The sequence below is a fragment of the Camelus ferus genome, chromosome 16 (genome assembly GCF_009834535.1).
Source record: "Camelus ferus isolate YT-003-E chromosome 16, BCGSAC_Cfer_1.0, whole genome shotgun sequence".
Lineage (NCBI taxonomy): Eukaryota > Metazoa > Chordata > Mammalia > Artiodactyla > Camelidae > Camelus > Camelus ferus.
The window spans coordinates 3,202,845-3,219,963 of NC_045711.1; the positions used below are offsets into that span (position 1 = coordinate 3,202,845).

Below are 17,119 nucleotides of genomic sequence, written 5' to 3' on the forward strand. Positions count from 1 at the left end.
CTGAATGGACCATGGGGTGCATGGGGGGTTGCTACTGGGACATGAAACCTGCCCTTACTTCAGACCTCTGCCCCTCTGGAAAGTCTCCTTTGGCCCCAGGCCTGCAGGATTCCAAATCACCCTCCACCGTGGAGCTGCATCTCATACCCATATCATCCTTCACATGCAGCTCTTGGCCCCGAGAGAAAGCCAGGAGATACTTGCTGAGTTTTTATTTATTGAGTGTTCCCACTGGCACCGAGGCAGATGTTTCAGATGATAACCTGCCCTCAAGGAGCTCACGGTCTAGGGGAGAAGGCAGGTAAGACAGGATGACTGAGTGTGAGGTCAGCCAGCCTCAAGGGAGCCACGGTAGACACTGCTGCGTGACCTTCTCCCCGCCTTTTGGCTCGTGAAACAGGCTAGAGGCTGGAGAGAAGCAGACAGGACAGTTGTCTGCTCTGGGCTTTTTTATTATCCATTTTTAGTTTATTTCTTTTCTTATGAAAAAAGCAGTAATTTTCATCATAAGTGTTCTAGCAGCTGCTCCATGTTGAGCCCTGCTATGTAGTAGGCATTATATTAATCATTTTACATGTATAGCTTTGTTTAGTCCTTGAGAAAGATACAGCATTGTATGTGCAGTGCGGCTACATTCCCATTTCGGAGATAAGGCTCAGAGAAGTTAAGTGATTTATTCAAGGTCACATTCATCATAAGCAATGTGGAAAATATAAATAAGCAAAAAGAACATTAAAATTACCCATAATTGTACTATCCAGAGATAACCAACGTTTTAGAGAATATCCTAGATCTTTTTCCCTAAGTGTGTATTTTTTAAACATTTAAAGGTATACTTTTTGTAACTGCTTTATTCTATAGTAAGAATGTACTATAATTTAAGCTACTGTTTGGACATTTGGGTTGTTTTCAATTTTCCTACAATTATAAATGTTTCTATGTACAGTGAACATTCTTATGGCCATTACACAGGATTATTTTCTAGAAGCAGAATTGCAGGTTGAAAGGACATATAGTTTTAAGGCCCTTGATATATTATTGTCTAATTAGAAGAGCTGCTTTTAATAGAATAATTAGTAATAGCTAACTTTTGGTGGCAAATACCAGATGCCTTTTCTAAATACCTTGTGTGCTTATCAGTATCTATGAGGTAGGTCCTACCTCCACTCCCATTTTACAGATGAGGAAAATTGAGGCACAAAGAGATTAGGAAACTTACATAAGATTACACGACTAGGAAGTGGTAGAATCAAGATTCTAACCCTGACAATCTAGCTTTCAGTTCTGGGTCAAGGGCCATTATATTCAGCTGCCTCTCTGGTTGGATCAGAGCTGTTCATAAATTATGGCTGGGTTTGTGGCTGATTTCCTTTTTACCCCTAGGACGGAGGGATTTGCCTGGACCCAGCCATGCTCAGCATGGAGGTCAAGAGCCTGCCTTGTGCGTTATGGTGGGCCCAAGTTCAAAGAAGAGGCAATACCTTTGGAAAGAAACTTACTGGGCCTCTCAGATGACACTTGCCACTTTAGCTGGAGGGGTTTGAACTTTAAGGTTCACTTGTCTCATGGAAACCCACACATGTTATATCACAGACCCCTTCCAGATTTCAAAAGCAGATTTCAGCCAGGTTATTCCTGTGTTCTCCTACTCCTCACACCATCTTCCCTGCAGCCCCCAGGGAGGGAAAATGAGAAATGGGACCATGGGAGGAAAATGGGGAGAGGAAACGTGAAAAATTTTGGCACTGAGGATGGGCAAGGGGGAAAGGGCCTTTCCCCTTGGTGCTCGTTCTTGACCTCATCTGACTTCTGAGCCAGGCTTTCTCTCAAGTAGACCAGGGCAGCAGGAGCTAATTAATCAGCTAGACTAAATTTAAGCCCCAAGAGGCAGATGATGAAGGCATGGGGCTACCTCACAGCTGATTTTTCATCTCAGGCTGAATAGTCTCTTTCAAAAGAGGTCCAAATCATTGTTCTTTTCCTTTGTAATACTCCTGCAGCAGCCCCCTGCCTTGGGCCCCAGTAAGGCTGGTAGCTGGCCAGGCTGGAGGCTGGAACTCATGGCAGAGGAGAGACAATAGCGTTTATTCATTTGCTGAGTACCTGCCGTGTGCCAGGCACTAACTGCTTTGTGTATCTCTCCTTATTTTTCTTCCTAACAGTCCTATGAGTTGGTTTTATTTTCCTTTATTTATAAATTAAGAAACTGTGGCTCAGAGAGGTTAAGTAACTTACCCAAGCTCATAGGTCTAGAAAGGGGCAGAGCTGAAATTTGAACATCCAGACTATGATACTAGAGGCCTGTTCTCGTTCTACTCTACAGGCCCCACCCTTTCATAGCTGCCAGCTGGCCCGAGTCTCAGCTCTCCTGGTCCTGTTATTCCCTCCTAGGTTAATGGCCACAGTTCAGGCTCTGATGCCCAAGGCAGGGAATCCCTCAGAGAAGACCTGCAGGAGTTCCTTGGTGGGGAGGTCCCGCTGCACCAGCTGGATGACCTCACCAAGGTGAATCCTGTGACGCTGGAGACAGGTACGGACACCCCCTCCTCGAGTGTGTGGTCTCCAAGAGCGTGGAGGTGTGATGAGGGTATTCAACACCGCTGCCCCTGGCCAGGCGGAGGCAGGCAGGACTCCTGACCTGGAGCCAGAGGGGCAGACCTCTGCCTGGCAGCTGCCCCCAGGCTCCTTAGCAGAGGCTTTGCTCCAGATGTGGGGCTCATCTTAATTAGATCTTGTGGCACCTGGCTAATTGCAGAAGGAGCACTGTTGGGCGGATGTTTGTCTGAATGTGCAGTTATGTCTCCGTTTGAGCCAGAGTCTGCTAAAGGCACCTCTGCCTCAGTCCTGAGGTGTCTGCAGGCCCGGTACACAGCTGACACGTTCTACACCAATGCTGGCTGCACCCTGGTGGCTCTGAACCCCTTCAAGCCCGTCCCTCAGCTCTACTCGCCAGAGCTGATGAGAGAGTACCACGCTGCTCCTCAGCCCCAGGTAAGACACAGCCGCTTCCCGTGGCCTCAGGGCTCCCCCTCCTCCTGTAGGCCACCCTGGAGCTTCCTAGTCCTTATCCATGTATTCACCGGCCATGCAGTCATGCACAGTTGGCTGGTGCCATGGCCCTGCCCACCAGGAGCTCACAGAATTTTGGATGCATAACAGTAGGTGCATAGTGGAAGATAAAGAAATACTTGTTCAGCTGATTTTGGAACCTAAAATAGGGACATAGGACAGATGATTTTTTTTTTCTTGTTTGTCAACTTATTAAAAGGAAAGGACTTACAAGGGGACATTTGTGTATTTACCAAACCACTTTTTTAGAAAAGAATAAAATTACATGAAATAAGGATTTCCCTAGAAAATTCACATGTTCATCCCCACTGACAGGAATGAGGAGTAACTTCTTATGGGGGTGGCTACGGGACTGGTGCAGCCAGGGAATGGACTAGCTGATGTTAAAAAACAGGGAGAAGCAAGGCGGGAGGAGGGTTCACAAAGCTTCTTCACCAGGGGTGAGATAATTACTCTGGAAGCTGGGGGAGTTGGGTTCAGGAAGGTGAGACAGGAGACAGGGAGAACGGTTGGAGGCTTTGTAACAGTCCAGGTGAGAGGTGGATGGGGCGAGGGCAGGGGGAGAGAGGGAAGGTTCTTACACCACCCAGAATGATGCTTTCTCCCTTCAAGAAGCCGTGGGTAAGTGTTCAGTCCTGGCTGGGGGGTGCTGGGCTGGCTTGGCTTTGTGCAGGTGGCCTGGCTCTTGCATGGTTAGTGTTTGAGTGGGAGCCAGGGGAGATCTGAGAGCCCATAGATTACTGACTGTCTGTCTCCTCAAAGGTAAAGCCATGTCATGGTCCCCTCTGTTTCCTCAGGGCCCAGCACATTGAGGACAATTAATATTTGTTGATGGAAAGGAGAATGGAGACTTTGGAATTAAGTCACATGGATGCATTTTTTTGCTGAGTGGCCTTGATAAGGTTATTTAACCCTTCTGAAACTCAGATATAAAACAAGGTTAGCTATTCCAGTAATGCACGGACTTCTTAGGCAAAGTTCTTGTGAAGTACAATTACATAAAATAATAAATAGAATGAAACTATGAAGATGGGAGGATAAAGTGTTAATGTCATAGACTGGGCAAGGCCAGCACTGCTTCCAGACTGAGAGAAGATGAATGGATAAAACCGCCATGGGGATCCCACAGTTGGGCCTCACATTGTTACTTGCAGGAAATTTTTCTAGAGGAAGCCTTCTGGGACTACTGTTGGCAACCTCCCCATCTCAGCCGTCATTAGATCAATCACTCCTTGAAGACAGGTGTTCTCTCATGTGACTTTTCACCCCTTGATGTTTCAGAAACTGAAGCCCCACATCTTCACGGTGGGTGAACAGACCTACAGGAATGTCAGGAGCCTGATTGAGCCAGTCAACCAGTCTATTGTCGTCAGTGGAGAGAGCGGTGCTGGGAAGGTAGGAGGACCTCTTTCCCACCCTGTCAGCTTCGCAACTAGCTGGACGAGCAGAGGGGCAGGGGGCGTTACTCCTCGAGGAGCCGTTTGCTGCCTAGTCCTTCCCAGATAGGCTGGCTTAAGCCGGGAGTCAGTGGGTATGCACTGGACAGGAATTCAAGAGGCAGGGTTTTCGTCTGAGCTCTTCCACCAGCTCTGCTGTAACCCTGGGTGAGATACTTTCCTGTCTAAGCCTTCGTTTTCTCATTGAAGGGCTCTCCCAGCTCTGACACCGTTGGAAACAAAAGTCAGCTGTTGGGGGTACCAGCATGGTGATTAAGAGCACATCAGAAAGATACTTAGCTTCTACAAACCTCAGTTCTTTCACTTGTAAAATGATAGGGAGGGAAAGGCCAACACCTAACTCCTGGGACTTCTGTGAGAATTAAATGAACCAGTGCAGAGAAGGCACTTGGTGGCATGGTTAGCATATGGCCCCACTCCTTCAAAAGGAGAGGATTTTTTGGGATACAGACCACCTGTACTTCTGGGTTGCCCTCAATGGCAAGGGCAGTGCATTGGGCCAACTGTGAGGAAGGACAGAAGTTCCTGGTGTGGTCATGTGGTCCCCAGGCAGCAAAACCACAATAGGTGAGACAGAATTGTACAAGGATGCACGGCTGGTCAGGGGAGGCCACTGGCCCAGGCTTCGCCACCTTCTTGCCAAGGCTTACTAGCCGCCCCACCCTTTCCTCAATGTTACCTTCACAAGGGATTCTTTGGACCATAAACCCTTTCTGCCTACACTCACTCGTGAGAGCAGTGCTGAGCACTGAGCACCTGCGAAGTTCTAGGCCCCAGGCTAGCCAGTAAGGAGCGGCACAGGGCGGGGACAGGGATGACAATGCAGCATCCGGCTTTCTGGGGGCTCTTAGCCCCCTGAGAAAGACAAGGAAACAATTGAAAGCAGCATGCTGTAGGGGTAAGGGCTAGGACGTGGGTGAGGAAGGGATCTCTGAGAGTTGTATCAGAGTGCCCATCTCCTGGCCAAAGCCCATTGTCCCCCAGAATTGCCCTGGGGAGCCAAGGCTGGGTGTGGTATCTTTTTAAAATTTATTTTTAATAAATAGTAATATAGTTACATGGTTCAAAAATCAAGCAATACTACAAAGGCTTACAAAGAAAAACAGCAACCCTGCCCCATACGTCTCAACCCTATTCCCTCTCTCCAGAGGCAACTACTTTCACACATTCTAGCAGTTTGGGTGCCTGCATCCGTATTTCTAAACAACATGCCTCTATTATTAGTTATTGATGTTTCACTTTTGGACCTTATCTGTTCATTTCCTACTTTGATGAGGATTTAGCCCTGTTTCCCTGGCCCCAAATACATAATGTAATTATATCAGTTTCTAAGTAAGTTCTTTGTATTAACAACCATGTGTGTATTGTTCACGGCAGAGCCGTGTAATATACTATGATTGTATTTCCCTTCTTGTACAATTTTCACTTCCCCTGTACTTAATAATTGCCCCCACTTTTTCACTTATTCAGTTTCTGTATACCTATTATTAATTCATCATCAAACTTGTCACCAAAACTGGACAACACCTACCCAACCAGCAAGTATATCAGGTACTCTTTGTTCTTGGTGACGCCCTTCCTAGCGCCCTCACATCTCCTGCTCCCATCTGGACTGGTGGCTGCCAAGGGCTGCTGCCACACAGCTCTTACCTGGGAGCTGTCTGCCTGGCTCTGGGGATCCAGATTGCCGTCTGTCCTATGATAAATCTCCTGTTGTTGGAGCGCAGAGGCTTCGTCTTCTTCCTTCACTGCCTTGTTTTTATGAAGCATAGTAGCTTCCTGACAAAGGTTACATGGAGGGCATATTTTGAGTTATTGCACATCTGAGAATGTTTATTCTGCCTTAATTCAATATGTTGGCAGGACTTTATCATTTCAGGTTGGAAATAATTTCCTTCCCATATTTAGAAGTTATTTCCTTATATATTCTGTTGAGAGTCCCAGTCCATAAATGGTGATTTGTGTTTTCTATCCAAAAATTTTTAGGGTCATCTTTTTTATCCGTAGGTGTTAAAATTCACAGTGACGTGTCTTGATATGGTCTTTTCTCACTTGCTTATGCTGGATACTTTTTATGGTTTTGTTTTGGTGTTTTAGCTTTTTTTTGAGTTATAGTCATTTTACAATGTTGTGTCAATTTCCAGTGTAGAGCACAGTTTTTCAGTTATACATGGACATACATATATTCATTGTTGCATTTTTTTTTTCACTGTGAGCTATTATGGGTCTTTGAACCTTGAAACTCATGTCCTTTTGTGTGTGAAAATATTTTTGTATTGTATCTAATAATTTAATAATTTATTCCCCTTGTTCCTTTCTGGAACTCCTATTGGTAGAAAGTTTAATTAATTGTCTAGAAAGTATCCTTATTTTTCTCCCCTATTCTATATTTGGTTCTGTCTTCTGGGAGATATTCTCTACCCTTCAGTTATTTTGAATTTTGAATTCTAGGAGTTGTTTCTTGTCCCCTGAATTCCCCCCCAGCAACCTGGTCTTATCTCAGAGGTTCATTATCTTTGAGATTATTTCATGATTTTTACTTATCTTCTGCTCCTCTAATTTCTGTTTCCAAAATTTATTTCTACTTCCTCCTAGTTCCTTTTCTCCCTTTGTTTGTGATATTTGTCATTCATTTAGTTTATCAGATAGTTAATTATTCTTGAGTTTCTATTCATACTTAAGAATAAGACATTAAGCAACTGATCAGAATCTTTAATGTTTATGGACAGGAGATCTCACTATCGGTAGCTTCCTAAACTTGTGGGACCAGAAGAGATTCTTCAAATCTCATCATTAGAGGGATAGAAACTATAGTTAAGTGGAAATGATAAAAATTAAAAACACAAACAGCTCCTTCATGCTTATCAGCAGACTAGACATTCAGAATACATCAATGAACTTGAGAATGGGTCAATAGAAATGAAAAAAACAAAGAGAAAATTGAAAAACAAAGTGCATCTAAGAGCTTTCATACAGTATCAGGTGGTTTACCATACTTGTAATTAGTGTCCCAGGAGAAAAGAGAGAATGTTAGTGAGAAGTAATATTTTAGAAAATAAACAAAAGATGGCAGGCACAGATCCTAGAAGTCCAGGAAACACTAAGCAGGATGAATACAAAGAAAATACATCTAGGCACATTATAGTCAAATTGCTGAAAAACCAAACATAAGTAAAAAATCTTAAAGGAAGCCAGGAAAAACATACATAAAGAGAAGTAAAGATCAGATAACCGGCATCTTGTCAGAAATTGCAAGCCCAGAGATAATACAGTGACATCTTTAAAGCGCCAAAAGAAAATATCAGCCTAGAATTCTGTTACCAGCAAAAATATCTTTCCGAAATAAAAGTGAAGTAAAGATTTTTTCAGACAAAAGTTGAGGAATTCATTGTCAGCAGATGTATACTATAAGAAATATTAGAGGAATTTCTTTAGGCCAAAGGAATATGAAACCAGGTGAATATTTAGATTGATAAAAAGAAATAAAGAGCATTGAAAATGTAAAATCTTATTTTTCATGTATCTTTAAAAGATAACTCACTTTATGACAAAGATAGTAACAATCTATCATAGGGACACAATGGAATGATAAAAGTACTAAATTCAACCATTTTCATTTAAAAGAAGAAAAAATACCAAAAATCACATGGAACAAATCAAAAAGAAATAGGGAGAGAGTACAGGTCAGTGGTAGAGTGCATGCTTAGCATGCATAAGGTCCTGGGTTCAATCCCCAGCACCTCCATTAAAAATAAATAAATAAACCTTATTACCAGGCCCCCCCCAAAATAAATAAATAAAGAAGAAATAATGAGATGATGGCTTTAAATCCAGCCATCGTGATTAGTACATTAAATGTAAATGGACTAAACTCTCCAATTAAAGACAGAATTGGAGTTCTTTTAAAAGGCAAAACTTACATTGTATGATGTCTTTAAGAAACCCACTGTAAAGACATAGATAGGTTCAAAGGAAGAGAATGGGAAAAGGTACACCATTCCAACACTTACCAAAGGAAAGCAGAAGTAACTATACATTAATATACAAAGCAAAAAAACAATTGAAAGGAGAAGTAAATAAAATCAAAATTAATAGTTTGGGATTTGCATATTTTTTTGAGTACACATGGAACTCAAGTGTAACATTCACCAATATGGACTGTCTTCTGAGCCACAAAACAAATCTGTCTGAAAAGATTAAGATACAAACTATGTTCTCATCCCAAGTAGAATTTAACTAGAAATAAATAACAAAGATACCTGGAAAATCCCAAAGCATTTGGAAATTAACACCCTTCTAAGTATCCTGTGAGTGAAAGAAGTAATCACAAGGGATATTAGAAAACACTTTGAATTGCATGAAAATGAAAGCACAACATATCAAAATTTGTGCTTAAAAAAAGAAAAAGCTGTGCCTAAAGGGAAATTTATCGTAGTGTGTTAGATGCTTATATTAGAAAAGGATAAACTCTCATTGCTTTGAGCTTCTGCTTATTCAAGAGGAAAAAAGAATACAGTAAAACCAAAGTAAGCAGAAGAAGAATGTAAAGTGGACAAAAAAACGGTAAAACAGAAACAAAAATAATAAAGTAAGTGAAATCAATAACTGTTTCTTTTAGAAGATTAATAAAATTAATAACCCTCTAGTTAAATTTAAAGAGAGAAAAAGACAAATTATGAATGTCAGAAAATAAAAGAATAGACATCACTAAAGATCCTATAGATGATAGATTTTATTAACTTTATCAATAAATTCTACAATTTAATGAAAAGGAGAAATATTTTGAAATACACAAACTGCTGAAGCTCACACAAGAAGAAATATATAACCTGGAATATCTAAGTATATGAAAGAGTTTTAAGTCATAGTTAAAAACCTTTTCTCGTAGAAAGCTCCAGGCCCAGGTACCTTCACTTTGTGGATTCCACCTGGTATTTAAGAAAGTAATGTTACCAATTCTGTACAGATTCTTTTCAGAAAATAGAAGAGAGGGAACACCTCCCACCTCAGAGAAAGACCTCAAAGAATTTACAAAAAAAGCTACACCTAAAAAGTTGTGAGGTGTAGAGAATTTATCGGGTAATAGGATAGAGTCCAGTATATAAAAATTGATTGTGTTTCTCTGTCTTAGCAACGAACAAGTGGAAATAAAATGAAAAGAGACCTCTCAGCTGATTAAAAACAAAGCAGAATTTTATAATTAGATTGCCTGGGTTGAAATCAGAGCCTTATCATTTATTAGAAATGTAATCTTCACTAAAATTTGAATTTTTTCTATGCCTCAGTTTCATCATTTTGAAAATGGGTAGTATGTAATTGCACCTGCATCTGTAGAGTTAGTAAGAAAGCGCATAGAAAGTGTCCTTAGCTCAGCACCTGCCACAGGGTAGTCAGTATTAGCTGTGAGCCTCAGAGACACTGAGTTGCCTGCTTAGATCAGGTCACAGTGGGTTCTCCTTCTCTACCCCAGCCCCTCTCTTTTCTTAAATGCATCTAAGGGCTGGGAGAAGCAGAAGAAAGCATCCCCATTTCACAGATAGGAGAAGTGCCTCACCCAAGGACACAGTTGAATTCAGTCGTCAGCAACACAAATGGCGGAGAAGAGGGCACTGGTGGGCGCCATTCCCTTGGGCAGGCTCAGAAGTGGGAGGGAACAGGGACACAGCTCCCACAGGACCGTTTCTGCCGCAGACATGGACGTCCCGCTGCCTGATGAAGTTCTATGCTGTGGTGGCCGCCTCGCCGACGTCCTGGGAGAGCCACAAGATTGCAGAGAGGATCGAACAGCGAATCTTGAACTCCAACCCTGTCATGGAAGCTTTTGGTGAGCTTGGTGTCCTCTGCACAGCACCTTTGTCCCATTTCCTCTGGGGTTTGCCACCTTCCAGGGAGAGGAGCAGTCTCTCTTGGGATCGGAAGATAGTGTATCACTCACTGCCTTAGATCCCCAGCTTCCTCCTGGGTGCCCATAGCCTCCTTCCACTAGAGGTGGTGTCCCTCTGTCAGCCCCTTCCTTTAGCCTAAGCAGATGTAGCAGTGGTGCTGGGGAGGACCCTGTGGCTCTCCCAGTTCAAATCCCATCCTTCTGAACAGTTTCCTGATGGTTCAGAGAAGGAGACTTGTCCAAGGATGCACAGGTAGTGTCCACGTTGGTACTGTAGGTGTTGCGTTTTGCTGTCTGCCTCAGTAGTAACAGCTTGTTTTTGATCTCTTCCCTTCAAAGAAAACCATCCCTGACTGCCTGAATTTGCTCATTCCAATTCATTACCAGGCAGCTCTAGCTGTACTGAATCACACTTGCCCTAGTCCTGTCCCCTGTGACATGGAAACCAACAAAGGGGCCTTTAGGTGACTTGAGGATAGAGGCATGGCCCCAGCAGACCCATAGCCACCTTGGCCCATGAGGACACTGTGAACATGGGTGTGGTCTGTAGGGAATGCGTGCACACTGAGGAACAACAACAGTAGCCGCTTTGGGAAGTTCATCCAACTCCAGCTGAACAGGTAATTGCTGCTGCCGCCCTGGCTGATGGGGGTGTGGGGAGGTTGAAAGTGCCTAGGGCAGTCTCCAGCCTGGGCCACCCCTGTGGGCAGAACCCAGCTCCTCTTAGCATGTTTGCTTGTGGGATAAGTGAACTGGAGGGTGTGTTCTTCAAACCTGGAGCACTACAGCTACTCCGTCTGGCCTTAGGGACCCTGGTAATATGCTTGTCACAGCCTGTGTGTTCTGGCTTCTACTTTTGCTCAGAGACTTCTAGTTAAACTGCCACCTCTCTGAGCCACACCTCTGACCTTGAAGCTAGGGCTTCTGATCTGGTCTTGGGATGGGGCACAGTGATGTACAGAGGCCTTGGTTCTGCCTTCTTAAGCTGGTTGCAGAGGGATGTCCCAGACCCCCTCCATCCCCCGCCTCCTGCCAAGGACCTGCTGAGTTGTCCCTGGTCCTCTTGACCCCTATTAACTAAGTAGAAGAGCTTGAGGGGAGGCTGCAGCCTGGCACACAGAAGGTGCCCAATGACTATGGAATGAACAGCTAATGGGCTCCAGCCTGCTTGTGCCCAGGGACCACCAGATGACTGGAGCTGCAATTCAGACCTACCTCCTAGAGAAAACTCGAGTGGCCTGCCAGGACTCCACTGAGAGGAACTTCCACATCTTCTATCAGGTCTGTACCAGGCGGGGCCTGCAGCTGCCCAGATGCAGGGCGGAGATGGGTCTGTGCCTCTGTCTTCCCCTCCCCGCCTTGCTTCGTGTCTGCCTCTTTGCCTGGTGCTCAGTGATGCCAGCCCCTATTCCTGCAAACTGTATGTGACACTTCTGCCACACTGGACCTTGCCCCCTGGGATGGTTTTGGCGTGGGGATGTGCTTGCCTTCTCTATGTGATCAGACTGTCTCTACAGTGGAAGCTGTCACCCTCAGACAGGACTGTCCCCCTCAGACAGGGCTGTCCTCAGATGGCAACTGTCTCCCCCAACAGAGCACGGACTTCCCTAGACAGTGCCTCCTCCATCAGACTAGGGGACCCCCCAAGGCATGGATGGTATGTCCTCCTGCTCTCAGACTGGGACTGGGGGCTCCCCAGACAGAGTTGTGCTTCCTTTATCAGACAACAGGCCCCCTCCATGGGTTTTTGCACTGGGTTGGAGACACCCAGAATTGTTGCCTGCTGCTTTTGCCCCTGTGCCTGCCCTGGGCTCTCTACAGGGACCTCTTAGCCTTGTGGTGTTGCTGCCGTTCCTCACTGCTCTCATCCCAGCCCCAGGCTTGTGCAGGCCCAGGCTTCCCCAGAACCCCCAGCTCAGCCCTCCGCCCCGACTCCCACAGATCTGCAAAGGAGCCAGTGCGGATGAGAGGCTCCAGTGGCACCTCCCCGAGGGAGCCGCCTTCTCCTGGCTGCCCAACCCAGAGAGGACCTTGGAAGGTAGGGGGAGCCTTACCCAGCACCCTGGGCTGGCCCAGCGGCACCCACCCATCCCACCAAGGCCTGCCTGTCTCATCCCTCACTGCCCCCGCTGACACTGGTCCTGACACTGGGCTGTGACTTGGATTCCTTTTCAGAGGATTGTTTCGAAGTGACCAGGGAGGCCATGCTTCATTTGGGCATCGATGCCCCCACCCAGAACAACATCTTTCAGGTCAGAGGAAAAGCCACACCACTTACATGTGGCAGCGGTGATGGGCAGCCCCTCTCATAGAGCCCTTCTCTCAACTCGTCAGTGTCTTTTCCTGAGGATCTAGGACTTCAGGCCCCGCTGCACAATCTCCAAGGAGTCAACCACTTGTCTGTGCAGCTGAGCCTGGAGACAAGGTGTCAGGGTAGACAGGGCGTAGACGACAATGACAGAGCACATAGTGCTATAGAATAGAGCACAGTGATCCACGGCGGTCGGAGGGCAAGGTGCCTGGGTCAGTTACTACTGCAGTCATCAGAATAGAAAAGTAATGCTGCCATGTGTTTGTCTAGTGTGTTAAATTTTTTAAATCACATTCTTAGCTCACCTCTTAGCTCACTTGGCTTTTTCAACAGCCCCGTGGGTGTGGAGATTATTCCCATGTTATGCTGGAGAAAACTAGAGCCCTGCCTGTGGCCAGCAGTACTAAGTGGTACAGAGAGCGTTTGTGCTGGATGTAGTGATTCCGACTTGCTGCCTTCCCCTCCCTCCTCTTGGGACCCAGTGCTGACCCAGGCGAGCCAGGCCCCGGGCCTCAGTCATCCCCACTATGGCCTCCCTTCTCCCATTTGTCTTTGGCTCCCCACTCCCCACCTCCCCTGCAGACCAGCAGGAGGGGATCTATAGGATGGGCTGGCAGCAGAGACAGGGACGCCACTGCAGGGAGATGGCAGTGCAGTGGAAAGTAACCCCCACCTCCATATGGGGGCTCCTCAGGCAGTAGGGGGTGACCATAGCCAGTACAGGCACCGCCAGCCAAGAGCTTGGCCAGAGGGACAGCACATGGGACAGCCCAGGGCAAGTGGACAGCACTAGGAGTCCATTCAGGAGTGCTGACTTGGGGGTGGCATGATTCTCCGCCCCAGCCACACTGCCCATCAGGCATGGCAGTCTTCTGAGGTGGGTTGTGGCCTGAAAGCCAAAAGCATGTGGACATACCCTTTCTGGGACGAGACAGGGTTCGTAGGAGAGGCCCTGGCTCTGCCAGTACCAGGTCCAAAGGTTTCCAAGTTGCTGGACCCAGGGTTCCCCTATTCTACAGGCCCTGGGAGCTCATCCATGTGGATCATTGAGTGCTAAGGCAAGGGAGCACCCAGAGCACCCACTGTACAGAGACCAAGACCACAGAGCCTCCCCTAGGCTGGGCCTGGACGCCCAACGGTGCTGAGAAAGGGCCTAAGGGAGCATAGCCAAGCCCCCACCAGTTACACAGAGGTAGACCCTGTTCTGCAAAGAACGGGAGTGGCGTTCCCACACAGTCTGCTCCTAGAGCTAGGGAGGCAGAGGGACAGACTGGGTGACATAGTGGCCCCCCTGGCTGCCCCAGGAGGGATCTGAAGGCAGACTGCCCGGTTTCTCAAACCGCCTTTCTCCTTTACCAAGTGTGTGGCCTCGGGCTTGTGATGTAACGTCTCCCCGTCTGGTCTCTATTAGGGGCATCATCACAGCACATGCCTCCTTGTTTGTTGAAAAGATTGCACGAGGTGATGCCTGTAGCTTGTGTAGAATCCTGCCTGGCCAAGTCGTGGAGTCAGTCAGTGGGCAGTAATTGAGAGCTACCATTATTATCCTGTTATCACGATTATACTCAGCAGGAGACAGACCTTTCCCAGGCTGGGCTCCAGCCCTTGAGAAGGTACCTACTTTGTGTCTTCTTCCCCCCTCCCCCAGGCCCTAGCTGGACTGCTGCACCTCGGCAACATCCGGTTTGCTGACTCCGGGGATGAGGCCCAGCCCTGCCGGCCGATGGATGATGGTAAGTGTGAGGGCGAGGGCAGGGGGCCTGCAGCTCAGGCTTTGGGTAGACACCTGGGGAGCGAGGCAGGCCCTGCCCAGAAAAGAGCCAACATTTGGTGGGATTGGGTGGGAGGGAGGCCAAAGGGTGAAATTTGGAATGTGTCCCTGAAGCCATCAGCTGTAGGGCCTTGCCCTGGGGAAGTTACTCCTCACCCTGTCTCTGGAAGGGCAGCATCATCCACAGACAAGAAAACGAGAGTGGGAGGATTTGTAAAGCGGTTTATCCCACACATGGAGGCGTGGACTGAGACACAGAAGTCCTGAGTTCAAGTCCTGCCTCTGCCATAGGCGAGTCTCAGGCCCACCAGCACCTAGGTTCACTCTGTCCCACTGGGTGGGTCGTGGTTCCACTGATGAGTCCGCAGTGCCTTGTGTGGAGGGCTGTTTGGATGGAGAGTGTTTGTGCCTCCCAGGCGCTGTCAGGACATCGGCCTTGCTGCTGCGGCTCCCAGAAGACCCACTGCTGGAGACACTGCGGATTCGAACCATCAGGGCAGGCAGGCAGCAGCAGGTGTTCCGGAAGCCCTGCTCCCAGGCCGAATGTGACACCCGCAGAGACTGTCTGGCCAAACTAGTCTATGCACGGTGAGCACTCTGGGCCCAGCCCCCTCCTGGGCTCCCCCCATCCGGACTTAGACCAGACACTGGCAGGCAGTAGGCCAGGCCCAGGGTGAGGGCTGCCAGATAAAGCAGACGGGTTTCTCTCCCTGCTCCCCGGATCCTTGCGGACAGCAGGGAGTGGCTCCTGGGCTTTCCCTGAGCAAGGCCTTTGGCCTCGATTCCAGAGTACTCTGTGGGGAAAGTTGCCACAGCCTGGTCTAGATTCAGCTCGTTATTAAAGTACAGGAGCCTGCCTTGACCTTGAGAGGTGAGGAATGCCTGCCTAGCTCTCCGCTGGCACGGCAGGCCCCAGAGTTGATGTGGGGCCCTCCCAACTCCAGGCACAGACCCGTGGGTGAACGGGCTCCTCTGTCTCCGTCCGCCCCTATACTCTTCATAGTCACCTGGGGAATTGATAGATGGTGATGGAGCCAGGAGCTTAGGCCGCCGTCCTGGGCAGCACTGTGCAGCAGGTGGGAGCCCAGAGCAGGTGGAAGGCAGGGGCCCTGGCCCTTTCCTGGTGGTTCTGTGGGCATCTCCACCCCTGGCCATGCAGTTAAGGCTGGTTTCTCACCCTGCATGCTGAGATCCTTCAGGGTGCCATTGAGGGTGTCCAGGGCCCAGAATTCTCTGAAATGACAGGACAGAACATGTGTGTGTGTGTGTGCGTGCTTGCACGCATATGCTTATGAGAAATTGGGCACCTAGTGAGGGGGTCCCCCTACTTTTAGGAACTTCTCAAAGAGCTCAGAGCCTAAGAGGCACTGCTGAAGGAGTAGGATGCTCTGAGTTGAAACTGACCCAGGGCAGCCGGGCCCAGACTGAACCCAGTTCGGCAAGAGACTCAGTTCCCACTCCCTTGAAGCTAATTTTAGGACAGAATTTCAGGCCAAGAATTTTTAAGGCTTTTGTGTCAAGTCATTGCAAAATTAGCAGATAAAGTGTGATGATCACAGACAGAGTGAGCCTCTAATCATAGAACATTCCAACATGGCAAGCAGGTCACTGTATCACTGGGTCACTCGTTTTTAGTACCTCAAATGGGTATTTGAAGCCCCTGTTGCAAAAATAGAAGCCATTTACTGAATTGAAAAAGGTTAGAGCAATTACTTAAAGAAACAGAAAGAAACCCCTTACATAGTGTTGTATGTTTCACCAAGTTGTACAGCAACCATCTCATCTCAGGGACGATGGTTCCAGAGTGCAGGATACCACTGTCGACCTCGGGTGACACAGGGCCCACCTGTGCAGAACCGAGTGGAAGGATGTGGCCTGGCCTTGAGCTCCGGAGTCACACAAATTTTTTGATTTCTCAGTGCATAGAAAAGTTACATTTAACTCTATCATAGTCCCTTAGGTGCAACAGCTTTGTGTCTAAAAGAACAACGTACCTAATTTTAAATAACACTGTTGGAAAAATGGCGCTGATAGACTTGCCCGACACAGGTGTGCCACAGACCTTCAATTTATTTAAAAAAAAAATGTATCTGGGAGGCACCATAAAGTGAAGCACCATAAAACAAGGTGTGCTGCAGTCAGTCATGTGCTCAGTCTTGCTGGGGGGCAGGCCGGATTTCTGTGTGCCCAGGAACACGCACCACCACAGCCTACGTCTGCAGTGGGTGGAGACAGGATGGGCGGGAAACCAGAGGACAGGGTTTAGCCCTTCACCTGTCAGGCTCCAAAGACAGGTCCTCCAAGATGTGACACCCCGGCTGGAAGGGCAACTGTGCCACCCCTCAGGCTCAGCCTGACCCCTCTCCCCCAACCCCTGCAGGCTGTTTGACTGGCTGGTGTCGGTGATCAACAGCAGCGTCTGTGCAGACCCCGCCTCCTGGACCACTTTTATAGGTAGCAGGGGCTCACTCTCCCGGAGCCCTCCCTCAGAAAAAGGACAGGAGGGACCTGGATGGAGAGGCAGGACCCTGGGTCTGCTCCGGGCAGATCCTTTCTCTTCTCTGCACCCATCTCCTCACCCGTCCAGTGCCCACGCCTGACCGTCCACAGCTCTCCAGGCAGACTCA

General features: G+C 47.7%; 1 protein-coding gene across 12 annotated transcripts in view; it reads left to right on the forward strand.

Annotated features, from left to right (window-relative positions):
• Positions 1-17,119, forward strand: part of MYO19 (myosin XIX) — a 39,780-nt gene that overhangs the window by 10,860 nt on the left and 11,801 nt on the right. For 8 of the 12 annotated variants that reach the window (XM_032498315.1, XM_032498313.1, XM_032498314.1 and 5 more), the window contains exons 4-13: positions 2,392-2,530; positions 2,843-2,991; positions 4,351-4,464; positions 10,218-10,350; positions 10,961-11,030; positions 11,574-11,691; positions 12,352-12,448; positions 12,586-12,662; positions 14,370-14,454; positions 14,909-15,080. In XM_032498315.1, coding sequence (XP_032354206.1) covers positions 2,392-2,530; positions 2,843-2,991; positions 4,351-4,464; positions 10,218-10,350; positions 10,961-11,030; positions 11,574-11,691; positions 12,352-12,448; positions 12,586-12,662; positions 14,370-14,454; positions 14,909-15,080 — 1,154 coding nt within the window. Of the gene's footprint in view, positions 1-2,391; positions 2,531-2,842; positions 2,992-4,350; positions 4,465-10,217; positions 10,351-10,960; positions 11,031-11,559; positions 11,692-12,351; positions 12,449-12,585; positions 12,663-14,369; positions 14,455-14,908; positions 15,081-16,872; positions 16,947-17,119 lie in introns of those variants that run through there. The other 4 variants (XM_032498318.1, XM_014559228.2, XM_032498317.1 and 1 more) reach the window with 4 other exon arrangements.